Source organism: Oenanthe melanoleuca, chromosome 3 (genome assembly GCF_029582105.1).
Source record: "Oenanthe melanoleuca isolate GR-GAL-2019-014 chromosome 3, OMel1.0, whole genome shotgun sequence".
NCBI lineage: Eukaryota > Metazoa > Chordata > Aves > Passeriformes > Muscicapidae > Oenanthe > Oenanthe melanoleuca.
In genome coordinates this window covers 60,780,558-60,807,617 of record NC_079336.1, presented here as the reverse complement: position 1 = coordinate 60,807,617, position 27,060 = coordinate 60,780,558, and the positions used below count along the sequence as shown (strand labels likewise).

The following is a 27,060-nucleotide window of genomic DNA, read 5'->3' as shown; positions in this document are numbered from 1 at the left end:
GGAGGACTTGTGATGACACGTTAACTGACCTACAGCAAGCACAGATCTGTGAGGATTTAATCAGTAAGGACTCCCCTGTATCTGCACATGAACACTGAGGAGGCAAGCATACACTCTGACAAGCAGCCATTTCCATCAATGCCAGACACACATCCGTGCCTATGTATCCCTATGGTGTCAAAAAGGGCAGTATGGCAGCAACCTTTCCTTCTCTCTCAATTCAAGGACCAACAGTGTCAGTGTGGGTTTTGAGATCCAAATCAATGGCTGTGTCTCAGGAACAGAGGGCTGGTAACCCTGTTTACGCGTTCCACATGCGTGAGCATGCTGACATTGTGCACATCTGGCAAACTGTTGTTGTACTTCAGGAGGGGGGTGAAAAATGACTGTCAGCAACCACAGCAAAGCAAATTCCTCCACCACCGTTCCAAATTTGGTACTGTATCCAGCCAGATCCAGCATGTAACACTCACAGATGTGTGCACTCTGGTGGGTTATCTGTTGGTTTGAGCTACAAATAAATGAGGAAAGTGGACTGTGGCAGAACAAAACAGCCCAACGACTTGTATCAACTTGTAGTATAGGTTAACATGCTAAGTTGTCAATTTAGACACTGCAACTTTTACCTTCAGAGGAATTATTAATCACAGCAAATAAACATGAATACAACCTAAAGGGTGCATAAGAATGCAGTTATTTTTCCTCCCATTTTGCACCTGCGCTTAGGGTCTTTGCTGGCCACTCCTGTGGCTCTGCAACATCAGATATCATGGCACACTCCCCCAAAAAAAACCTGTGGTTTGACCTGGGCTATATGCCAGATGCCCTACAAAGCTGCTCTACCACTCTCATCCTCTGAAGAGAGCTGGACAGGAGAGTGAAGATATAACAAAAGGCTCATGAGCTAAGAAAAGGACAGGGTGAGATCACTCACCAGCTAAAACCACAAGAAAACAGTCTTGATTTAAGGGACTTAATTGAATTTATTACCGATCAAAATATAAGTGAATGATAATGAGAAGTAAAGCAAATCCTAAAAAACACACTCCACCCACTCCTCCCCTCATTCCCAGGCTTCACTTTATTCCCAGTTCTCTAACTCTTCCCACTCAGCAGTGCAAGGAGATGGGGTTATAGTCAGTTCATGTTGTTCCCACTGCTACTTCCTCCTCAGGGAGGTCATCCCCCTGCGTCAGTGTGGAGTTTCTTCCATGGGAGACACTCCTCTAAAAACTCTTCGATGTGAGCCCTTCCCAGGCGCTACAATTCCTCACAAACTGCTCCAGCAGTGGTTCTCCCATAGGTGCAGTCCCTCAGGAACATCTGCTTCAGCATGGGTTCCCCACAGGGTCAGAAGTCCTGCCAGCAGATCTGCTCTTGCTTGTGCTTCTCTATCCATAGATTCCCAGGAGCCTGCTCCAGTGTGGGCTTCCCATGGAGTCACAGTTGTCATGGGACTCTTCCAGAGGCAACAGGCTCTTCTGGAGCGTGACCATGAAGGTTCTGACATTAACTGTTTGACCTTATTTATTTTCCTACCCAAGAAGGTGAAGATGATGAATAGTGCACCTCATAAAGCCCAGAAAAGCTCAAAAAACTTAAGAAAATCAATGCTGAAGGTCTCAAGTCCACCACAAGTTCAAGAGGACAGTCAATACCAATCTGCCAGCTTACCAAACTCACAATCTCCCACTGTTCACAACACAAAATCCATGTAACTTCAGAAGTTACTACAGCAACATTGCTGATGAAGCCAAAATTGCCAAAAACTGGTGAAACCAAGAAAAAGGTGGTTTGTCCCCAAGAACAGCTGTTCTATATATGTATTGTAACTGTACATATCGCAGCACAGCAGGAAACACACTGCGGATGGCACCCAAGGCGAACAAACCTCCTCAGAGGCCTTAGGCAGGTATCTTTCACTTCATGTTGCCTATAAGCACAACACAAGGTCAAACATTGCACTGATTGAAGGGGCTGTTGCTGCCAAACCAAGTGTGGAAACTGCTGTTTAAAAACTGTTCTAGCTGGAGGCTCCTTCTCTCCATCTCCTTACTCATATTAGAGCAGCACACGGTCTTCTGTAAGCCATCAGGTTCATATTTTTCAGATATAGGGGTATTACTTTTGTAAAAAACGTAACAGTGAAGAAGCTAGAGATACTTACTCTAGGAAATACTCCACATACTTACTTTTGGAAAGACTCCCTTCTTCCCAGAGGAGCACTTTGGGAACACTAGGGACTTCGTGCTAGTCTGACAGCCCCAAACAGAGAAGAACACTATACACTAAGTGAAAAAGTTCTTACAGTTATGCATGTTATTTCAGAGATGTCTGTGCTGAAGCTGACAAGGTAACAGAAGGATCCATCCAGTTCCAGTTATTAAAAATCTCTATTTTAAAGAATGACAGTACATTAGCACCAGCTGAATAGGGACATACACACTCTTGGCTGCCATTTCCCACACTATACAACATACAAAACTGTGCACAGAGTTTCCATATTTCTGCCAAAGAACTGCCAGGTCGAACCCCAGGACACAAACACCCGCTCCTGAGGATCCACTTGCCAGTCAAATCTGTAGCACATGCTGCAGACAAACTTGAAGTCGTAATTTTCACGTGAATCTGATCTGAAATGTTCAACAGTATGATTATGCCCCAGATGAACCAATTTTGCTCACACAAACATTAATTCCAGAAAAATCAGGAAAGTGTTACTGCCTTGGCAATTGCAATTGGTGGCTGCATGAGGCAGTGCCACAACTCAAAAGTCTGAAGCTACCTCTCCTTTATCTCCTGCTTCTGGGGCTAAGTGCACAGGAACATTGCCTGCCACCTCCTGCCACCCTGCAAGTGCTTTTCTGGCTAGATTAGATTAGTTCTTGTTTTCCTTCTAAAATAGTGATATATTACATTTCAGAATCTCCTCTGTATTAGAAACACTACATTAAAATGACTGTCATTAGATTATATTATATTTTACTTCCATGGTACAAGTGAAACCCTTCTTAACAAATGAAATTTTTCCTGAAATTTTTCCTTGTGTTTTGCTGTTCAGGGTGGTTTTAGTTAAGCGTGAAGAAAGTGCAGTCAAAGCCCTTTTAAGGGCCCCCTCATCATTTCCACAGTTATTACAACAGGCTTCGGGAGACACAACCAAAGCAAATGTGTTAAAGCTGTCAGTGCCCAATACAATCAAGTCTCTGCTATATGCCCAGACACTCATATATTTTTGCTCAGGATTGCAATATTGCAGCCTTTGCTAAACCTTGGCATCAGACAGAAGCGTGCTGGGGATATGTCCTGTGCATCACCCATCTCTGCTCTCTCCTCTCCTGATAAGCCGGTGAACAGGCAGGTACCTGCTGCAGCAGACTGGGAGCAAAGGCTCAACCAGCCATGTGCAATTCTGCACTAGAGTTTTGAGCCACAGGCACTGAATTCAGCACTGTTGTGAATAACTCAACCTCTCCATATAAAAGCTTGTGGCCTTTGTGACAGACTGTCAAGCCAAGTGTATGAAAATACCTCTGAGGCCTCTCAGCCCAGATCCCTCTATTTCATACAAGGAACTTGTATGAAATACAAGTCAGTAACACACAGTAACAAGTGTCAAACACAGAGATAATTTGCTGCTTTTCTAACAATTGAAACCATATTGTCCCATGATAATTTGGGCCACAAATCACAGGAGTGAACAGAAGGCACAGCACTGATACCTCAGTAATTCGTCTGATATGGAATTACCATGATAAAGCAGGATTAACGTTTACCTTGTCAGACCTGCACGCCGCACCGTGCCACGACAGATGGAAGGCTGGGTGTGCTGGGAGGGGACCGGATGCACCCACTCTTTTCCTCTCCTGAACTGACTTTGCTAATGTTTTGTACCTGTTGAGCTTCCTACCTGTGAAACCCACTGCTGTATCTTGAAGTTTATATGAAGGAAATAGCATTACCCTGTGAGAAGCAGAACTGGTCAGAGGGATGTGGATTCAGTTATTTTCAGTTGTGCTTTACTTTATTCTTACTGTAAATGAACTGTGCAAGAGTGTTATTTTTAACAAGCTTCCTCATAAAACAATTATTTTGCCTGTCAGTATTAGATTGCCCGATATACACCTCTCTGCAGGGAGAAAACCTCCAAGTGCTGGTTTCCAGGGCTAGAGCCCATCTGAGCCTGAGACCTCTCCCTAAGGCAAAGCCCCAGCAAGAACACAGAGCCAGCCACAGCTTTATGCCAACACCCTGGACCAGTCCTTCACGTCTCAGGCCTGAAAGTGCACCCATCACTCACTAAATTAGCCTTAATGAGATTACTCAGATTACTCCTGTAAGCAAACACTGCTCACAAGACTGCTGCAGGATCAGGCCTTAAGCTCTGTAGCTGTCTACCTCCATGTGTACACATTCAGGCACACTCTCATAGGCATATACTGAAGAGTCTAATATTACAAAATTAAAATCTACTTTTCTAAATATTTATTAGAAACCAGCAAAGGCACCGGTTAAAGAATTAAACTACCATGATATTGACCAGTCTAAACTTAGAAACTTGGCATCAAAGTTATTCAGACATCTAAATAGCTCCCATTAGCTTGGAATAACTACCATCCCACTGAATGAATTAAACAATGAAAAGACAGTAAAGTCATATCCTGGAAACATCTGAATTTGTCCTGTATGCAAGAGCAGGACTTGGAACTAATTGCTGGAATCCAAAGAGAAAATGTAAGTCAAACCAGGAGCAGATGCACTGGCCACTTGGCAGAGCTGCCCAAGCAAAAACTTCCAGGTACAGAGGTGAAAGGGGAAAGACCAGCACACACATCACTTACTTTTATACCCTCTCTTGGCTGTCCCCTTGTCAGCAAGAAGGGACAAGCTGACAGCTTCATCTGCATGCTTGAAAAAGTATCTCAGCTGAAGTCTGGATGACTTCTTGGCAGAGCCTTTCATGTTGTAACTTGTATTTTTCTATTTTTTTTTTTTTCTTTTTCTTACTACAGAGAGGCTATTAACTGCTCAAGTCAGCTAAACTGTCAACTACAGAAATAAATCTGCTGACTAGTATACTAAAACACATTTATCCATTCACTGCACATATCACTGGAAAACCACTTTACTCCCCAGAGTCAGATTTTTTTTTTATTTTCAGTCTTCAAACATCGCAGTTAACTTCTGTAAATATCCCCAAACCACGTTCCTCCCCTAAGTCACAACTACAAACACTGTCTTATAAGTAGCTTTTCAAAATTTCACCTAAAACAGACAGACTGTAGTATAGTACACATTTGTCTTGTAAATGCAAACTGTTTAAAATTACCTCTTACTTTAGAGGTGACACTGCCTTTAAAAATCAAAGTATCACTGCTTTTGGTTTTAGAAGAAATTACTTTCACCACTGGTAAGTAACTGCATATAATTTTAATTTACTTGATAGAGACTTTGAATTTGTTTTTCCAGTTGAGTTGAGACAACTAAGATCTTGTGGGCTTGTGACAGACAGGCGTGGGTGTCGAAGACCTGGATTTCTGAGCCGGCATTGCTGCATCCAAGCAAATCATGTTGTGCTAAGATCCCATCAAAGACTTACATCCTGCAGACAGGCAGGGCATGATCTAAATTTCACATATGTACCTCCTAAATTCAGAGTCCAAACAGGTAGGTACGCACTACCTGCACCATATGAACATACAGAAAGACATCTCAGGATAGATCCAACTAAGGGAGAACTTGAGATGCCTTAACTCTCATCATCACCACACCAGTAATGGCCGTCACTGGTTCCAGTACTGCAGGTCCTTCTCATGAGGGGCAAGAGACCCTAACAGGGATATCAACATCTTTGCTTCTACAGATGACGTGCTTTTCTTACAAGTTAAAAGTATTTTTCATTTAGATACAAATTTAAGTTCCTTACAGGCGAGGTGAGCACAGGCTAAATCTCCATCTTCCTAATGGTGTATTCAGAACACTAAGCAATAGACTGTCAGCTGTAACAGCCAGAGCTGTGCTTAGCTTGGGACTGTCATATGGTCTGGTGCCAAGTACCAAAACACACTCTGAGCACCAAACCAGGACCTCTTCAAAGGGCATGGCTGCCTCTCTGCTTGCTCACAGCACTGTGGATAAAACCAAAGTAACACTCCACTACGCAGTTAACTGGGGAATTTCAGGGAGGTAACTTTTCAAGATAAAGAGCTTGTTGAGAATGATTACGGCTGGGACCATAATTAAAACAGACACCCTAGTTCAAAGGTTTCTTTGGTCAGTAAATCTAACTGAAATTGCTGCCTTTCACTCTGTGCCCCTTTATGGTTCCCTCATTTGTAAACTGGGGTTAAGAATGCACAGTTCTCTGTGTGTAGATGAGACAGGCTATATAAAAGCTCAGCTGTACAAAGGCAATCTTGTTTCTTACAAATATCTCAAGTTAAATATGACTTCAAAAAAACATAGCTCAATTTAACTCCAACACAGCACCTATTTTTGTCCCTGGATCTAAATATGGAGCAGACAGCTTGCCTCTACCACTTTACATTCCTCCCAAAAATTCACTCAGCTTGGATCATGTCCCATTTTCTTTAAATATATAAATCCCCATATCATCTGTAGAACTTGACTATCACAGAGACTGCTTCTATATCAAAGCTTTAAAATATGTTGTAAAGCCATAGCAATGATGCACTTGGTTAACAACTGAACTGTAACCAATGCTGACTGCAAAGCAAGTTCATGAACTACAGCTGTGATATACTCAGTGCACCATTTTGTTCAGACTCCCAGTTAAACGGGTCAGGAATTTCAACAGATGGAGTACTGTTGCCACCCAGCTGAAAAAACTCCTCAACAGCTCAATCTAAATGCTTTGGCTAGTACCAGCCCTTGTCAATCCTGCCACCTTCCTTATTATTCTCATCCCTTGCCCCAAAATGCAGTTTTATACTGATATTTCAGTATCTTTTATCAGGACATACAGAAAAGCCCAAGACAAGCCCGGAAACAGTGAACACAGGTACCAATGTAGTCCATAAGCACCATTTAAAGTGGCAAGCAGCAAAACAAAAAAACAAAACAAAAACAACAACAACAACAAATCAACAAAAAACAAAACAAAACAAAACAAAACAAAACAAAAAAAACAAACAAACAAAAAAAAAAAAACACCAAACACAGTTGTTTGCTTCAAAACTGTCTTACTTGATGAGTAAGTACCTGAAAGGTCCAAAAGTCTACTTGAAGGTAGACTCTGAAAAAGGCTATTTGGCTATTCTCTCTCATGACTAAGTAGCCACACCCAGCCACACAGGCAGCTTTTAAGGACAGATGCTGTCCAGAGTTACCTAGAAACAAAGATATCTTGGGCTCCAAGGGGATCAAGGTAATCCTAACACAGGGCTGCTGGACCATGACACAGAAGTATGTTGCATGGGTACTTCAAAAAAGCCTTACTGAAAGTGAATAAATGTATTTACGTTAGGTCTATTTCCCCCCACACACAAATGTTGTTCTGCCATGGTAACTGGAGGCCAGTCTGGCTGGGAAGCCCACCATTCCAAGCAGCTTCAAGCTCAGCTGTGCAGACACTTAAAGCAGCACAAGCATGGGGCATGGAAGTGCAACACTAAAGGAAAGCAATCCCACAGATTTATTTTCAAGGGTCTATATCAGATGCAAGTGTTTAAGAAGGATCCAAATTAAAAGGAACTCTTAAACGTCAAAACGCCGTTAACAGGGTCAAGTAAATGCAAACATGTTGATCATTCTCTTCTTTTCTTGGATCTTTTAAAAAACAAATACATTTAATACCAACCTTTAATTCCCCAGGTGATCTGCATGATTTAGCGATACAAAAAACCTTTCTAATGGCACCAAAATGCAACAGCCATGACAAATTATATTTGTTAACAAGCTGTCACCAGGGAGTGCTCAAAATAATTATCACTGTTTGTCTCAAGTTAATTTAAATTTCTGCAAGTGCCTTATACGACTGCGTTTAGTGGTGACAAGATGTCTTAAGTGTAACAGTGTGCTTGCCTCCTTTTCTATCTTTGATGCTTGCATTAAAATAATATTCCCTGATTTTTTTCTCTAGCACTTTTTATGGATATTTGTTGTTTCTCAGACAACTGAACACAGCTAATGAAAAATACAAAGGGATTTTTCGTTGTTTTTTCTCCTAGGATATTTTAAATGTAAAGCTTTCTCAAATGCTGCCAACAAGCACATAATATCCTAAATCTAAGAGAGTAAGGGGGAAAAAAAGCAAAAAGGAAATAAACTGAAAGTTCAATATTCCTCGTGATGGAAGTTACTTTACCTAGCACTTAAATAACAATGGTACAGACAGCTAATAGTTTCACTGTATTCTTTCTACTGAAGGCATGGATCTGAAACAGGTTCAATAATCCTTCAGGTACAGGTTCCTAAAAAAACACTTTCATCTAGTTTAAGAAAAAAACCCAGTATTATTTTGAAACAAATTCTATCTTCTTTAAATGCTTTCACTGGAATTGCTTTCACTGCTCATGTGTATCATGCAATCAATCTACATATAACGACTCTATGTTTTTACACTCAGCACTGCATTATATAAACAAAACCTAAAAATAGGCAACCTAGATGTTTCCAAGCCGCTCAATTTTGCAGCACAAGACCAGCTCTCAAACACATGCAGTGTAGCCTCTTGGTCAAATTCTGTTTTGTTTCATTTGAGTATTTGCTTTTTGAAATTCCTTATTAGAAAGGGCAGTGAAGTATGGAACTTGGCCAAAACCATCAACAGATGTACAGTGAAAAAATTCAGTAACAGCAAAAAAAGCAGGATACTTTAGCAGAAGCTCTGAAAGTTACCTGACAATTGAAACTAAAATAATGAAAAATAAGTTGATTTCTATTTTTTGATTTTATAGCTCCAAGGCCTTTCCAGGAACATATGGTCTATTCCTAGCCTTTAATGGCCTTTTACTTCATTAAGGTTTCCAGTTGGTAGGGAGTTCACATTTTGACATCTCTCTGAACATGAACCAGAGCTATTATCAATATGAAGTGGTTTCTCCCTATTTTGCAGCTCTTTAATGAAACATAAGATTATTTTAAGTCCATAATCTTCTCAGCAGGATTATCAACTAGTAGGTCTGACCCTAATATTGCTCATCTGAACAGTGATCTGGCAGATGCACTGAAAAAACAAAGGCTAAACACATACCTGTCTGGAGGGTCTTGTAGCAAGACATAATAGAGGCTTTATGACTAACTACTTAAATCCTGTTTTATTTGACAATGCTAACCAGATGTCTTCTGGAAAACAAATCAAGTGTTTCAATCACTGCTGCTTAAATACATTCCTTGAATTTGGCCAACAAAGCTAAACAGAAGCTAGAGTCAGCCAAATCCAGCTCTTCTGAAGATGAGATAATAAATGAATCATCGCAGACATTGGAACAACGAGCCCTATATTATGTACGTAGCTTGAATCAACACAATTACCCTGGGGGGAGGGCACAAAGTACAGGCAGTTGTGCAGGAAGTTTCAGCAGTTATAGACTGAAAAGGGGTATGAAAGTCAGCGTGTGTCCTCACTATTTACAGCACCACCTTCCTCAGTAAATATCCAACACATCGTTATCTGCTGGAAAGGACAACCAGTCTGGGCAGTGATCAGCAGTGTGTGACAAGACACTGCTCCTCACCTGCAACTTCAACAGTGCAGAGAGTGTCCACAACACTCTTCAGGAGCTGGATATCTCCTAACAGTCTGGTATCATTTCAGTCTGGCTGTGTTTGACCTTTAACATTAATGCAGATATTCAATCCCTGCGCTTTATATCTGTCATCTCCCAACTCATGAAAAAATGACATCACATAACAGTGGGGACTGCACTCCCCCTACTTTTTTTTTTTTTTTTTTTTTTTTTTTTTAATCTCAAGTGCTCAGCATTGCTAATTGCAGCAACTAGAAGACAAGTGCCCCTAGGAAATTCCACTATGCTCTGCTCTGGTACCCATCACTGCAACTGACATATATCCACATTTGAGGGAGAATTTAGAATAATTCAAAAAAGAATTCAGGCACATGGTGAGAAATCTTTTTTTCTCTTCCTTCACTTCATCATAGCTTGAAAGAGTATCCGAAGCCAATGCATTCCAGACCAAACTTTAGGCTTTCCTTTTAGGACACTGGAACTCCACCTGTAACACAGTGTTAATATTTCAAACCTGCTCAGAAGGTAAACACGCACACTTAGGATACAGCCCAAGCAGTTAAGCAAAGCAACACTTATAACAGTGCTCTGTTTCCTCAACATCTTCATGCTTCATGCCTTATTGATTCTCAATTTTTTAGAGCATAACACACTTCACAAAATGAGGATTAGTCTCGATTTACTTTTACTGCTAAATATTTGTGTCACTGCTACGTACTACAGCTGTTCTATCTGTGCTCCCAGCTGAAGACCGCTGTGCCTCAGAGACTTCCTCAGATATTGTTCTTCAAATAGGACCATGCAAGCAGCCAGGTCTGTCAATGCACTGTCAGGGATGGGAGCTGTTTTACAGTGCTACCCTCTTAATTCTGGCTGAACACCCACTGAACCTCTTGGCCTCATGGACCAAGAACCCTGCAGGAAACACTGCAGTATGTGGCACTGGGCCTTTCAGCACAGATGACAGCCTGCCTTAAGAAACAATGTCACTCTGAACAACGTCAAATTCACAGCTCTGCTACTGCCCAAATCAGACTCAGTCCAGACACCCAGCAGACATTAGCAACATAAGACTAGCAAAGTCTAGTAGTCATTCAGCCTTGGAGCAGAGGCACAAAGCAAGGGAACAGGACTGATTTGAGGATCATGGCCCCATGCAGAGCCTCAGCTCTTCCTTCCCATCTGTCGTCTTCATCTCCTGTTTGCATGACTTCCTAGGACACAACAGTGACACAAAGCACAGAGTCACGTCAGGACTCCTCAGTGGTTAATACTGGTTTGTTTTTATCTGAACATCTGTGTTTTGGGAAACACCTTTTATGAAATTACCATGAAAACATTAGGAAGAGGCCATACAGGACAGGCTTTTGGGAAAGGTGAGCCAGAGCAGCTTGGCCTTGAGGGTAAGAAAACATGCATCTTGCATGGCACAAACTGCATCTTGCATGGCACATGTCACTCCATCTGCTTCAGCAGGCAGTCCGAGGTCCTGGCTCCTTCCCCAAAGAAAAGGAAGGTCTACTTTATCCAGTGCAAACAAAACACTAAGAAGAAATACTGTATCTATCACCACAACACAACTGCAAAATTTTCTAAACACTTAAATCAAACTGCAATGGTACTATGACTGTGAAGTGCAGCTGAAGTTACTCTTCTTCCCTAGCCATCCTATTAAGCCACTGAGACCTTTCATTTAAAATGAAGTAACACAGCCTATGTTTAATATATCAAGCCACTGGTTTTAGTCAATAATAACTTTAAATTTTAATACAAGTTACTTAAAACAACTTCAGTTCTCAAGAACAGACAGACTATGCATCACAAACTTTCCAGGTTCCAGCTGCTTAATTTTCTAATTCAGATTATTGGACAATATTGCTTTTTAAAACTTCAGAGGGCAGCAGAGCACCTGCATGCCTAAAGGATAAATAGCTTTGCCTCAGTTATTAAATGCAAGATCTCACCACTCATACTTGAAAGTAGCTTCATAAAGGAAAAGCACAGTATTTCTCCTTAATTTCAAAAGGATAAAAGCCTAGTTCATAGGTAAAAACCTAAAATATCTCCCTAAGCAACATCTACTGTCACATACTGCACCCATTTCCACAGTGCTGATAAGCAGGAGACATACCAATATATAATATACAAAGTGAAAAAATCAACTGCACAAAAATAAATGAAGATCTTTTCCTCCTCTAAAGATAACACTGCGTCCTGAAAAAGTATGCAGAGATCAGCATATGGTCTACTTACTTCTCTCAAGACACATTAGATACTATTTATTTTAGTATCTCTAACTTTTTATTCTTAAACCAATTTAAGCAGTAATACTTAATACTTTCTGTAGTAATACTTTCTGCTTCTTAAGTGGTACTTAAAAATTTATTCTAAATAACACACAGCTTCTTATTTATTTCACTAGATTTTATTTTATTAGACCCACACTGTAACGAATTTGCTGATAAAATTGTACCAGAACAAACAGTTTGCCCTTGCACTGACTGTTTTAAAAGCTAGCCAGGATTCCCATCTGGTTACTATTAGGTGGGTGAAAATACCTTGATAGAAATACTTTGCTTGAATTATTTTGGAAGATTTTATACATTTGATACTTTGACAGGTGGCTTAAATGTGCTCTACATGTGAATTACTATTTGTTAGCTAAGTTTTATACTTCCTTTTCCATTCACAGGGGAGCCCCCTGTGTAGAAACAAATTAATAGTCTTCAATCAAGCTCCTATACCTGCTATGCACAAATAACATCAGGTCTCATAATGTGAGCAAGAACAGGACTGGAAAACTTTCAAACGTGTCTTCTGATGATCTGAACAATAGCTGCTAACTTAGTCCTCAAAACCTCATTATCAGGTTCAAGGGGACCATTAGAGGTTCCTTCTTCCTTCACCTCCTCTAAAGATAGGATTAAATATACACAAATGATTTTTGGGTAATGCTTGTCTGACCTATTCTTAAAACCCTTAAATTATTTCATAGTCCCAGAAATTTAGGGAGGGAGCATTTAAATATATTTTAATATTTCTCATATTTCTCCACTGCTCTACATGTCTACTGCTTCATTTCTGACTTACCATAAAGCAAAAATTACACTTGCTTTAGTTCCACTTCCTTCCAGTTCTCCTTTGCTGTCACCATTTCAGTTCATATACAGCTGTCCTACTGCTCCATGGTTTACCTCAACCAAAGAATTTGAAGCACCAAAAAGATGGTAATCTGTAAACTTTATCATGTGGCCAAGACATGCAGAACTGAAGTCCCCATGCTAGCCCAATGGTGCTTCTCATAAGACTACTTCAAGCTCTTCTGTGTTACAGTCTCACATAATTAATTTCTACCTATTAAGAAGCTTTAGAAAACTCTGTCTTTTCTAAAGAAACAGGTAGAAAAGCAGCTCAGCAGTTGTCAAAATTATGTCACAATTCCAACAGTGCTTTTACACTGAATGAAACTCTGCTCTGGATACAGAACTTTTAACTCAAATCTCCAAGTATGATCAGAAGCACAAGTGCCTTCCCAATTGCACTGGTTGAAGCAGTAGCACAGTAAAGTCAGTACCTCTCTTACAACTACTTATGCTGCAGCTCCTCAGGACAGTTCCAGGCAACAGCAAGGAGTTATTGCATTTAGGGGGAAAAAAACCATGGCTCAAGGAAAGAGCTTGAGGTTAAACAAGTAAGTAAATAAATAAATCACAGAGTTGTGTTCCCTATGTCAGCAGAATGAGGTCTGACTGATGAAGGCATCATCACAGTTTCTCCTCTGAGTTACTACCATGAAAGCATGAACCTGAAAGTCACTTCAGTATCAAGGAGTCCTACATCATGTACTCAAGCCAGTTCATTTAACACAAATATCTAACTAGCAAATTGTAGTAGTAATAAATTGCTTCTTTTTTATAATGAGCTGCACCTCCAGAGAAAAATCCCACCAGACCAAAACAACTTCAGGTGTGTAGGAGGGGGAAGCAGCATATATTACCCAGTTTCACACAAATATATTAGATGCAGATTTGTTTAACAAGAACATGAAACTGCAGTAGATAAATTTCTGATAAAACTCAAGAAAATCAGTGCATTTCAGTCTGTCTATGTAGGTTTGCTTTTTTTTTTTTTAAATAACAGTCCAAAACAGAGAACAGGAAAAAAATATTAGAATAAGTGGTTAATGTTCACAGAAAGCTAGCAGCAGTGGTTTTTTTTAACCTAAAGCAGGCAAATATTTTTATTCTGTAAAGGACTAGTAAGAGTGCCGTTAAGAAAACAATTTTTGTTTCAAGGCTAAGGAACTGCACAAATGTACTAATCCAGTAATAAGTATAGAGGGCACACAGGCTATCTGCTGAGCCATGCAGGAGACAATAACACTGGCTGTCAAGAGTTCCCTATTAATGATAACAAAAAGCACCTAGTAAGAGACAGTGAAAATCAATTAACTGAGGAAATGGCAAGAGAACTAAAATATGGTGGTCAAACACTTCTCTATTCAGACATACAAAATCAAGATTTCTTCAAGTCTAAAATGCAGAAATGTCATGTTAATCAAATAAAAAAATAAAATATTCTTTTAAATCAGGTTATCTTTGCAAGGTATCAAGTACCTGCAGTTCCTGCTGAAACAAAAAGGGACTTGAACAAGGTGGCTCTCTGCAGGGTAAGCCCCTTTTTTAAACAGCCAGAGTAAAGAAAAATCTAGGTTAACCATTTCTAGAACATGAACATTATACTGCTATTTTAAACTTAATGTCTGGCCCAGGGACAGACATTCTGCAGGCCTCCTTGCTGGCTATGTGTCTTTGTTCTCATGGCTGCACTGACACAACACAATGCCTCCCACAACAGACTGCACAGGTATAGCCCCAGTGAAGGTACTATGGGTAAAAACTGTGCTGTAAAAATATGTTGAACACTTCTGCAAGACAGCACTTTTATTACATCACCATTATTATTATTATTATTATTATTATTATTATTATTATTATTATTATTATTATTATTATTTTGCTATTACTATTTATTATGGAAGAGTCCTTGTGAGTGCCCTCATTGTGAGTGTTCCTCATTCCCCTTTTCTGCCCTCAGCACCTTTTCCAGCTTCTCACAAGCAGCCACAACGCTGGAAATGACACTGCACAATAACAGAAGAAATCACCACATGAAACACTTCTGATGTGTTTTTTTACTTTTTTACTCCCCAAATGGACTAATTCAGGACTTAGTGAAATTGAAGGTACCATGCTGGAAACACTCGAAAGACACTTTTCTATTTCAGAGTGCTCTGTCAGATAACACATTTACTCATCTCTTCATAGCAAAGTAATTTCCCCCTGTACCTTCACTTGAGTGGGAAAATCCCACTAATGTTCTACATGTGGTACAGAAAAACAAGTAAACTTCTTCCAAAGCCTGCAATTTGGGGATGTTTGCAAAGACTGGAAAAAGTACTGTCGTTTTAGGACACATCTGCATCAGCAGTAGCATCTTACCTCTCAGCACGGACTTGAGGTTCAGCTTGGCTTGTCGGTGCAGGTCCTCCACACAGGGTGGTCTTGAGGAGGGTAGGAAGACATTTTCCTGCTGATGCCACGGAGCAGTGTAGTGCACAGTCCATCTACTCTCTTCATCTAGGTTGGAAACAGCTGCAGAGAGACACAATAATAAGAAAATTAGATGTTATTGCAGATAGCTCTATCACGAAATCCCACATGTAAATTTGCCACACATAATCTAAAAATGAAAGAAGCATTTTGTTTACCATTGTAGACCCATCAAAATACTCCTTAGAACCTCACTTCTATGACAGTTAAAAACTTTCATTTCTACTCTAAAATTATGTTCTGTAGGAAACACTTTTTGCTCTTCCCACTTTTACACTTGCTGTTTTATTTACTCTAAACTCACAATTCTGTTTCCCCCCTCCCTTCACAAAAGAATCACTTTTCCATTCCCTGATCATGGCAGGTGCTGTGCAGTGCAGAATAGCTTGGCTGAAAGGTGCCCCTGGGAATATGACAGCCTTCATAAGAGATGACAACAGGTTCATTTGTATTGGGAAACAACCTTGTCTGACCTTCTGCTTCTTCACACCAGAAACAAGATTCCAATGAAGCAAATAAATAAGGTACTTTCCTCTGTCATGAGTGGAAAGCAGATATTAACAAAAGCATCTCCATGGACAAATACTGTTCAGAGCACAACAGTACTGAAGAGGGGTATCTCTGCCCACCTTTTTGCAGTCAACACAAACATGAAAATAAAACACAAACCTTGTTCAAGTTCAGACAGTCTAGCAATGAAACAGCCAAAGAACATATTGCCAAGATTTGTTTATCATTTATGCTTCCCAAGAGACAGCCACTGCCCTTTGTTTCCAGTTTATCATCAATAAAAACTTCTACAGTTGAATAGCCTTATCCCTCTACCCTGATGTAAACAGAAGAAGGGCAGTTGGAGGTCACGTTTTATGATCCCCCAGGCACCCTTTGGCCCTTCAGCCAGCATGCTGCACATCCTTGCTTTTTTTGCTCTCCAAAGCAGATGTGCTGCCTCCCAAGCACCTGCCCTGTTGCCACAGCTCCATTGCCCCCAGACTCACTGCCAGCCCTGCATCTTCCCTTTGCCGCCTTTGCTGCTGCACTGCCTGTGGCATCACTCTGTGGCTTGTCTGATGCCCTGGTGGGAGCAGAGGAGGTATGTAAAACTGAGAAGCAAAAAGGATGCAACAGCCTCCTGTCATCTGAAAAATTACCCTTTCCTTAACACTACTGTGCATCTGCTGGGATCATTTCAGATGGAAACAACTGGTATTCCTAAGGAATATAAGATATGCCTCTCGCTTCAAAATATAGCTACAGCCTGATGCTCTACGCCTGTTCTTTCCTAAAAGAAAAGGAGATGGAGGGGGAGGTTCTTATCTGACTCTCCTCACATATTTTAAATCAGTTTCAGACCGCAAAAAAGGTTTTTAAAGACTTTCAAGGGGTGCTCTCATGTCTGTGTCTTGGTCCTGCACCCCACGCCCTCTCCCAAGACATACTGGTTGCAACAAGGCAGATACCAATTCAGCCTGGCCCAGTCTCCCCGTTCCTGCTAATCAGCAGCCAAACCTAAATCACTAAAAAAGGAGAAGTCATCACCTACCTAGTTACAGCGCCAACCACCCCCATCTAACAGAAAACGTGACACTTAAAGTCAATGAAAGGCACCCACACCATTCCCTGGTTGAACCGGAGGGTGGGGAGTGGGGTAAGGCTAGAGGAGGAAGAGGAGGAGGGAAACACCTGCCGCCAAGCCCACTGTCTGCCTGCAGTCCTGCCACACCAAAATTAAGGTTTATTGCTCGTCAGAGCAATAATGGTCATCTAAACTAGTCAAGAGTAGTAGTAGTAATGCAATTTGCCAACTACTCTCTCTAGTGTGATTTGTCCATCTTTCATGACTTAAAGGAAGATCAAGATGATTTTAAAATCCACTCTGAAACATCTTTGAAAACAAGCCTTGGCTCAGAACGAACTTTATGCAGATACCTCAGCGACACAAGCTGCATAAGCAGAGACAGATGTCTGACAAACCATGGAGGGCACTAGGACACACCGGCACACCCTGCCTTGTCACCGAGTTGCCCATTCCACAGCGAGAACTTTGGCTCCTTCAAACTCACCGTGACAAAGCACTTCCAAAAGCACCATGTCCCAAAGACCCTCACAAGGCTGCCCCCGCACACTCCACAATGATAAACGATTAAAAGAATAAGACAAGCTTAAAGAGGGGCTGCAGGAAGCCGAAGTGAAGCCGAAGGGACCTGCGCTTTCCTTCAGAACTGGGCTGCCTCCTGAAAGGACAGTGAGCACACAGAGCTGTACTTACTCTTTCTCTTGAAAAGTTTCATGAGAGATTTAAGCTTTGTGTTGATGAAAACCACCATTTTCAGGGCGCTGAACTGCGATCCTGGAGTTGAAATCCCATAGAAAGGAGGAGTTGCAGAAAGGTGACTGCCAGACTGAACCTGTTCAAACTCTGCACGCCAAATTTCTCTTCTCCACGTTTCTGCCTTTTTTTTTTTTCTGAAATCACTTTAAATATGTCTAGATCTTTCTGACAGACTAAATAATTTACAATTCTTTAGCGGGAATTTCTCCTCCTCATATGTAACCCTGTGGGCTGGAAACAGCCACTTCCAACAAGGGAAAAAAGCGCCCCAGCTGTTATTCTGCTTTGCGCAGGACGAAAAAGGCTGTCTTGCCGTCCACAGCAGCTACTCCGCTCTTGTCCTCCTCCTTTCCTCCTCTCTCCAAGTTTGGCTTCCCCAGAAGGTCCCGAGCTGGCAGGTGCTGGCTGTCCTTGCCATGTCTCAGCCGGCTGTGCCGCGGAGCAGCGGGAGATCCCGGCACCTTCCCTGTCCCTGTCCCTGTCCCGCCCCCGCCCCTCCCGCCGCACCTCCCCGGTGCCGCCGCCGCCGCGGGGGCCGGGCAGCCCCGGCCTCCTTCCAGTTGCAAATGAGCGATGCATTTTCGTGCTAATCAGGATGCTCCACTTTCCCACCGCTCCTATCCTTCCCCCATCTACCCCCCACCACCACCCTTTTTGTTTTATTTTCACCCTCTTGCTCCCACTTCATTAAGGATCCAGAGCTGCGCCTTAGCTGGCTGCCACACGCAGTCTCGGCTGTGCATTGCATCCCCTTCCAGTCCCACTGCTCCCCCCGTAGTCACTGCCATTGCCTGAGACATCAGTGCACTAATTTTACATATTGAATTTTATTCAGTTACACTCCTAATTTATTCTTATTAGCGTCATCTCAGACCAGATACATGGAAAACAAAATCGAGTTATTTCTGGCTAATAGAGATTCTGTTATTCATCAAACGGAACTTGTGCATGGAGATGAAATAGCCCAGCTTTTTGAGATGTGCATTATATCCTCATGTCTTAAAAAACTGTATCTGCACAGAGGTCCACAGCCATCCTTCCTAGGAATGAACTGCAATTTTGCAGAAGTTAAAGAGAGAATTCTAAGCAGCAAATGAATGTGCTCAGCAGGGCATGCCCTTCGCACAATGTTCAGGCTCAAGAAGCAAGCCCTCCATCACAAAGCAAGCTTAGGAAACCCCCTCGGGTTAACAATGAAAAGGATTTTTTTCCTCAGGAAAAAGAAAAATGCCAGCAGCGGGGGGCTCAGGCTGACCCCAAAGCTGCAGCAGGATCCAGCCTCTGGAGCACAGCATGTAAAAAGCAGATGCTCTACAGGAACTTCTAAGTTTCAACAAGCAGTTGAGACTCAGCCCTGTGAAGAACGGACTGTAAACAAAATCTGTTCATCGGTGTCTGAACACAGCATCATCAACATTTTACCAGTATTTTCCTAATCCAGAGACTTTGCAATTGCATCATGGGCTTGACACCGAAACTACCATGAGCAGCAGGCCACTCCAGCAGCTGCTGGTCCAAGAGGCATTTTGACTGGCTCAGCTCCACCAAAAGGACAGAAGAGCACGGTGCCACGGCAGCAATGGTAAGGAAGGCACCTCCGCTTTTTGCATGGATTTCCACCAAGTACCTGACACAAAACATGACTCCGGCATCAAACTCTGATGATAAGGTAACTATTTAGTGCTGGTTCTGAGTTAAATACACAGTAATACCCCTGTCAAACATTTGCCATTACCTATACATCCACAAACCACAAAATGCTTGCTTGTTTGCTGGACACACACTGGAAGTGAGTTTAGAGTGACTCCATTTCTAATTCCAGCTACATTGCATTCTGAAAGCAAACCAAGGAGATGGTGACTCCTTTTCTAGTGTGGTGTTTTAAGCTATAAAATGATGGAGTCTGTATTGCTGGAAGTGAGACAGTCTCTTCCAAAGGTCTTCACGGAACCTCAAAAGAGCCTTGCAAGCCCTAGGAAGCAAGACTTTGTTACCTTTTCACGGTCAAACCGCTGTGAATCAACATGATCCTGGGTACTTGGGGCGGCTTGCAATCCTTTTCACCCCGGGCTACAGTGTGTGCCAAGTGCAGTGTGGTTTTTGTTATTGGATCCTCAACCCACCCTGGAGCATTTCTCCTGCCTGAGAACAAGCACTTGACCACTGTCCTCTACCCCCGATCTCAGCACGGAGGCAAACATTCAAACCCAGCAACAAACAATACCTAAACTGATGTCTGCCTTTCATCCCCCTCCCCACCCCGACCTTGCTTCCACCTACCCTCAGGTCATGCTGTTGAAGAGGTCAGACATCAAAAATGGCTATCATAAGGGACTACTCCAAAAGAAACACCTTCTGGCTACTCCTGATAGTCTGCATTAGCCCAACAACAAACAAAACCTCTTCCCCACCTGAGAAAACCTACTGACTTCCATAAAATTCATCACGTTGTCTCAACCCAGCTTTCTGTAAACACTTTTTCTGTCTCAAGAAACTGTCATCTAATAGCAATTCTCTGAGAACTTAAAGCATGGAATGCCTGCACTTCTCTGCACTTCGCCTCCCTACGTTGAGAAGGAAAAGATGGGGCAGTTTGAGAAAATTTATATTGTGGCCACTACACAAATAGATAAAGTACTTCAGCCTCAAACACTGCCAATCCAGCAGACAAACTCACAAAAATCCCCACCAAACAACGAGAACAAAAGACCCCACCTAAAATTACCTTGATAGATTAAAATTTAAAAGCTTGTTAAAGCTAGATAAACCCAGCATGAACAGTAGGTGTGCACACTGTGATATCAGTTCTTCATATGCAAATAACTCAGAGACAAGTAGCAGACTGGGGGGACCTTGTTCTGTGACACACTTGCTACTCCACCTTGGATAAGTTAATATTAACCCACAACCTGAGTCACACCACATCCTTAGAAGCAGGGATCACACTCGCTGCTATCCAAGGATCACAGAAATATAGAGGAATCAGAAATATCACAAGGAATACAGAAAACATGGAGAAGATGTTCAGTGAATACTAATTTTCACTTCATACTGGATGGGATTAGTCACAAAGTTTGGCTCAGAAGAATCTTCTTCTAAAAAGTCAGGGACTGGAGCAAAGAAACTGAGAGACACAAGTTGCAGTGTCAAACAGCATCCTCAGAATCACAACTGTGTAATGAACTCATTAACAAGACACTTTTTTTAGTTCAACTATAATAGTTTTTAATCCCTGAGTGGTTAAACTGATTCTAATTTTCTAGAAGAGGCCACATACATGCAGAAGAGAAGAGTGCACATGCTTGCATATGGCATGCCTGAAATGCTGTAGCCATTCCTTCACTCCCCTCCCTGCTCTATCCCCTCTTCAGAGGGGCTTTCCAGCTGACCTGCTCCACGACAGCCATCTGGGACAGCCACCCCTCCACATTCAGAGCAGCATAAAACATCATCAGCCTGTGAAACAATCTGGAAATATTCAGCTTCCACGGAAATATTTCCAGCCAGCCCCTGGGGGAGAGGGGCTCTTGTGTCTAGCCCCTATTCACAGCCCAGTGCCCTGAACCTTAGCACCAATGCACAAAATCCACTGAAAAAGCTGAAGCTTTATAAAAAGGCAAATGTTGAAAAGTGATGTTCTTGGGTCGTTTGTAACCACAGCCGGAGAGGCTGCCCGGCAGCAGCCGCAGGGGCAGCTGTCCACAGGGATACTGAAATCAGTGAGAATCAGCACTCTCTTCCTAATCACCAGCCCATGCATATATGCAATGCAAAATTTAGGAATTATTTAAGTTTAAAAAACCCAAACAAATAAAACACAAGAATAGCTAAAGCAATGCCTTCCAGCTCCCTCCCACATATGAAAACAAATTTTACCACTTTATTTTCATGAAGGAAAGGTAAGCCCAACACATGATATATCAAGTTCATTAAGGCAATGATGCATCAATCTACTAAAATGTACCATCATCTCAAAACCTAGATTTCAAGTTGCAGGCCTTAGCAACTTTATCAGGACAATGAAAAAGTCCTCCATTAAAGAACTGTATAGCATTTATGACATTTTAAGAGGAAAGAAAAAGTAAAACCATGCAACGGAGCTGGGAACTGACTGCATTGTGGGAGCTCTTCCAGTGAGTCTCTGTTCAATGCACGAAAGGGAAAGTGGAAATGCTGGCAAGCAGATGTACTCAAAACAATTAAATCGATGCCTTTGCTTTTACAGACACGTCACTCGGTCGCTCTAAATAAGTTTCCACTGTGCCATCCTACAGCAGCTCACAAGGGAGAAGCTGTTGAAGGGCAGTTGTTTCCAGCGGGTCTGCAGGAATGTGTCTGTGCAGGACATGCTCGGGATTGCTCCCTGCCACCCCCACCCACCCACTCTGAGCAGCTGTGGGGTCCAGAGGGGTGCAGCTGTGGAAGTGACCCCCACGCATCCCCTCCCCAGGCTGCACAGAGCACCCAGGCATCTGCAGGGCAAGCCTGGAACTGAGGAGGGCTACTGAACTCCTTCCTGCAGGTCACAAGGCTCCTGCCTGCCTCAGACCAAGAGCACCCAGCTCTGAAAGCAGCACTTTTACTTCTAGGTGAGACTTCCATCGAAGAAACATCAGAAAGGCCAAATGCCTCAAGTATTTTCAAAACTCACGCGCAAGCTTTGTGCCTGTTCTGGCCACCTTCACCCACGCTGTTACCCATCTGCTGGTACTAGATGGCCCAGAGCACAGGAGTCAATAATTTATAGTGAGAATGGGTTTCTCCCTCCCTGAATGCCATCCCGGCTGGCCCTCTCCCGGCATGTTTCAGGAGAACAAAAGTGCTCCCTGCACAAAGGCTGTCCCAGGCGGCTCCGCATTCAGCCGCCCTGCAGCCCCAGCTCCCCTGGCTCACAATGGCCTCTTTCAAGGCAACCTCAGCCTTGGGAAGCGCGATACTGCCCGGCTACTGAGAAATTACAATTCATTAAACCTGGGACCAGGAGGAACAGGAGGAGAATGCACAAGGGAGAGGGAACAAAGAAGAAAAAGTATTTTATCCTAAAGCCACCAGACCAACACACCAAGAAGGGCCCGTGCCCCAGAGCAGGGCCAGGCTGAGCCTGGGCTGTGCAGGCATTGCTTGAAAAGAGGGTACCCGGCTGTGCCCTCCTTTATCCGGAATCATCAAGGACAATGCTGCAGGCTCTGGGAAAGGGGCTGCCCGGCGGGGGCAGAGGGAAGAGGGAGCAAGATGAGAAGGAGAAGCAACACAACCTAAGCCAGCCAGGACAGAAAAGCAGCAGACTGATTGATCTGATGATCCTATTTAGGTCACAGCACAATAAAGCTAATTCATTCCTTTAACAATTCAAAACATCTTTCCGCAGGATCCTCTATCATGCAAACACGTCGGCAGAGAGAAAAGGCAGTATTTGGGCAGGGCTGCCGGCAGACAAAGCAGCAGTTTCTTTTGGTTAGAGCATCTCCCCACACAGTCATGGCAGTCAAGAGAACAGAAAACGTTTTGTGAATGTGCAATTTTGTTTTATTTTAAATAGCAGGGCACCATCCTTTTTCCCTTGGCCATTTCTGAACCCCAGTTAAGGCAACTTCAGCACCCGGAGGAGAACTTTCTCATTCCCTAGGGAATAATATCCTTTTAGGATGTCACTAGGAAATATTCTCAATTTAAATTCCAAATCTGTCTGAATGCTCCTGTGCTATGGCTTATCCTAAAGAACTGATCAAAACTGGCTGAGGCAACTAAATTATTGTACAAAATCTTGACTCTTATTTGCCCTAATAATGCACAACAGAGAAAATCCTTCTCTTCTGAATTAGTGATGAAAAAATACCAGGCAACAAGTCTGCAAGTCTTTTCATTAGAATCATCCTGTAGGACGAGGAGCAAAACCAACAAAACCAGACTGCAAAAATTCCATTTCTGAACTGCTGTCCCAAACAATTTCCCTGTAATTCCATCTTTGGCAGCTGTGCTCTTGGGCATCCATACTAATATCCAACAGACATCTTCAACTAATCTCAGTCTGCATTCTCCTTATGGGTGTCCTGAAGGGGACATGCTCCCTACCCATTTCACTTATTTAAAGGTCACAGAAAGAATTTTTGTAGCTATCTTGGCCTCCCCGCCCAACACTGCTCTTTGGCATACTTTTATTTATATACAGGTTACCCTGGTATGAGGGGTTACAAATTCTTCTCTTTTTTTTTTGTCTTTCTGCTGACTCAATAAATTCTGGGTAGGTCTCATTTAAGCTTGGAGGCACACTCTCTTAAAATTAGGCAAGTACATTCTCTAGTTTCCTAGGAACTTTTACAACTATAAATGAAAGAAGTTAAGCTACTTGGAAAATACCAACCTGCATAGAATCATACAACTGTTCATGCCAAAATCAAGCATCAAGTGTCCATTTACTATCTTCCACAGCAACTTGAAAAGAAGTTTTTGTTCATTAGAAACTTTCAAAATCTTTACCTGAAAAATGTTATCTGCACAATACAATAAAATGATGAGTAAAAGCAAAGGCTCACAAATAATAAATGGACATTTGCTATTGCTTCTAAAGCCCTAAGACTTATGACAAAATCTAAAAACCTGTGTGTGTTCCAATTAAAGACACAATCTGCCCTGAAATATAAAATCTCCAAACTAAAGTAAGGCATCAAGTTCCTGTAACAGTGACCTAATAATTATGTTACTGCAGGAAAGTAGGGAAAGAACTGCAACCAACATCTGTACCACAGAATCTCCAGAGAAAGTCTTTGGCTGGCTATGGGCATATGGATCTCAGATACGATCAAACAGCAACTGAGTTTGAAAGCAAATTTTAAGATTGTATTTGTGTGGTTAGCATCTTCTTATAGAAATCCTCAATAAAACAAAATGAAAGAACTAATATTGTTAATTGGTTGAACTTTCAAAATTTATAATGTGAATGCCAACCTAAAATTTTATTAGCACTGGTTTGATTAAAAGTTCCAGAGATCTGTTATTAGTCATACACAATCTAGAGGCCCAAACCTCACAACATGCCATGGTGGATCAGCACTAACTACTGAATAATCGTTGTGTTTCTTTGGGTAGCTAGCAAAATGCATCTAACAGTTTAAGTGATGCTAAAGTGATAAAGCTGCCTTACCACCAAACATGTTCAGAATGCACTACTGAGCACACTGTCTATTGTGCATTTTAGTATTGTGGCAATGGTTTCTATAAATAAGTATGTGTGGGCAATAGGCAAACAACAGAAATCTTCTTCAATCATCTTCATCAAAATGTAATCTACATTTATTAAAAAATGCAGATTCTCTCCCTTCCCACTTTCAGTCTTCAATTTCTGCCTCTATTTCCTGCCAGACAGAAATTGAAGAAGATTCCTTGCTTTTCCTTCAGGATCCCCACTGCAGATACCTACATTTTTTCTTGTTTGAGAAAATCTAGTTATTCCTCATTGTGTTAATCCTTGTGTGCTTCATAAAACCAACCAAACAGAAAAGCTGTAACACAGCAAGGGGTTTAACATACACTATTTAAAATGAGAGAGACCATTCTTAATTGCAAAAATGTCTCTTTTGGTATCTTTGGTTTCCCCACTAAGCACAAAATATAAACTGCAGAAAAGTTTGCAGAAAAGCTGAAGTAGACGTTGAAGAAGTGTAAATATAAAACTTGAGACAGCTGAGGCTAGTTCTAAAATTATTTCTCTGAGTAATTCTTTCACTATTTGTATCTGGAAACCTTTGGAAATGGGCAGCTTTAGCACCATCACTTCAGCTCTGAACAGAGCACAGGCTGTGTAACCTGACATCATGTCTTCAGAGTTACCTGCTCCCAGTGGTGAATGCTCACTTGAAGACAACTGAAATGCAAGCATGCATCCACAATTCAGATCAGCACCACTTAAACTAAAAGTACCAAGTTATTTTTGGAAGAGCTTCTGAATGTATCATCCCACTAATAGGAGGTACACTACAAATCACATTTAACTGGAGACAATACATAAATAAATACAGAGACAACTAGATAGAAAAATTCTGTGTAGAAATATCATGGGTTTTCCCACACAGAAAATAAGCTGAGTAAGTTTCATTCCTGAAACTTTTCAGCAGCTGTTAAGACAACAAGATCAAGGCAAAGAAATATCAGTAGTTAATCACTACTAAGCAAACAACCCTGGGACCCCAAGATAATTGATAAAACTACTGTGTATCCCAGCAGCTGCATTTTAACACTGAGGTACAGATTGGTTCAGAAGACTGTTAATTACTGACATATGTGCTATTACAGAATTGAAACAGGAGAGTATTTTTCATTATTAGTTAGTCAGAAAAGAGAAGAAAGTGGTATTAGAAGTCTGGAAAAATCAGGTGTGAAGTTTTACACCAGCTCCAGGGCAGGGCTGACCCCTGGAACAGAGGATTCCATTTAAACGTAAAGGAGATAGGAGACCATGGTCAATGTGAATAAACCTTCAGAAAAACTAGTCAATAAAGCCACAGCAGTATTTTCCCAAAATTGGTATGCAGTTTGCCTAAAAAGACTCTTCCTTTTTCCATCCAGATGGATAATGACACAAGTAATCTTGACTTTGGCGCCCATTTAGGATGCTGTGATGCAGCATTAAAAAACTTCAATCCCAATTCACCTGAGTTAGATCAAGCACCACCTAACAGGATCCCTGCTTTGACATCACACAAGGAATTGTCCAAACTGATGCACACCAAAACTCAATTTACATATTTGTTTTTCAGCTATAGCTGGTTTGAAGAACATACTTGAAACTACAGCCATTAGAAGTACCTGACACATCCACATCCAATATTCTGTACAGAGCACATACCCGGCTACAGGAACAAATAAATTAAAACATTGCATTCTTATAAGGCTTTGAAAATAATCCTTTTTAAATCAGGGTAATTGGCATCTTTCTACTCTTTGGATTAATTAAACCTATCAGGAACAGGCTAGCATTACACCCAGGAAAAAAAAAACAACTGCGCTCACCTTCAGCTATTGGACATAAAGGAGTGTTTTTTCCTTTGATGTTATTAATTATTTACCCTAACATTGCCACCAGCATCTGCTTGGGGACCTGCTTGCTTCCCCAAACAGCAGCCCACTGTTCCCAGTCTAGCCATAGCATCGTGATTGTGGCAAATGTCTGACAAACAGGAGGGCCACTGAGGACAACTATGAGGGATCATTCAGTTAGGAGGTGTGCCAAACTTGCTTTGGAGATGCTACACAGCTCCAAGCCCTTCCTGGAACACTTCACAAAACAGAAATGGTTTTATAAACTTCTGCTGATACCTCTGGGCAAGGACAAATGTGCTCTGCAGCCCTCGCGTGGGGAACTTCACTGTTCTTAAATTCCTTGTCAAACCACATAAAGGACAATGAACAA

The 27,060-nt window shown here is 41.8% G+C and overlaps 1 protein-coding gene across 7 annotated transcripts in view; it reads right to left on the bottom strand.

The window, feature by feature from the left end:
- The window catches only part of NHSL1 (NHS like 1), a 174,663-nt gene that overhangs the window by 34,172 nt on the left and 113,431 nt on the right, over positions 1–27,060 (bottom strand). For 6 of the 7 annotated variants that reach the window (XM_056488660.1, XM_056488661.1, XM_056488663.1 and 3 more), the window contains exon 2: positions 15,212–15,364. In XM_056488660.1, the coding sequence (XP_056344635.1) occupies positions 15,212–15,364 (153 nt within the window). Of the gene's footprint in view, positions 1–15,211; positions 15,365–17,591; positions 18,122–27,060 lie in introns of those variants that run through there. The other variant, XM_056488667.1, reaches the window with a different exon arrangement.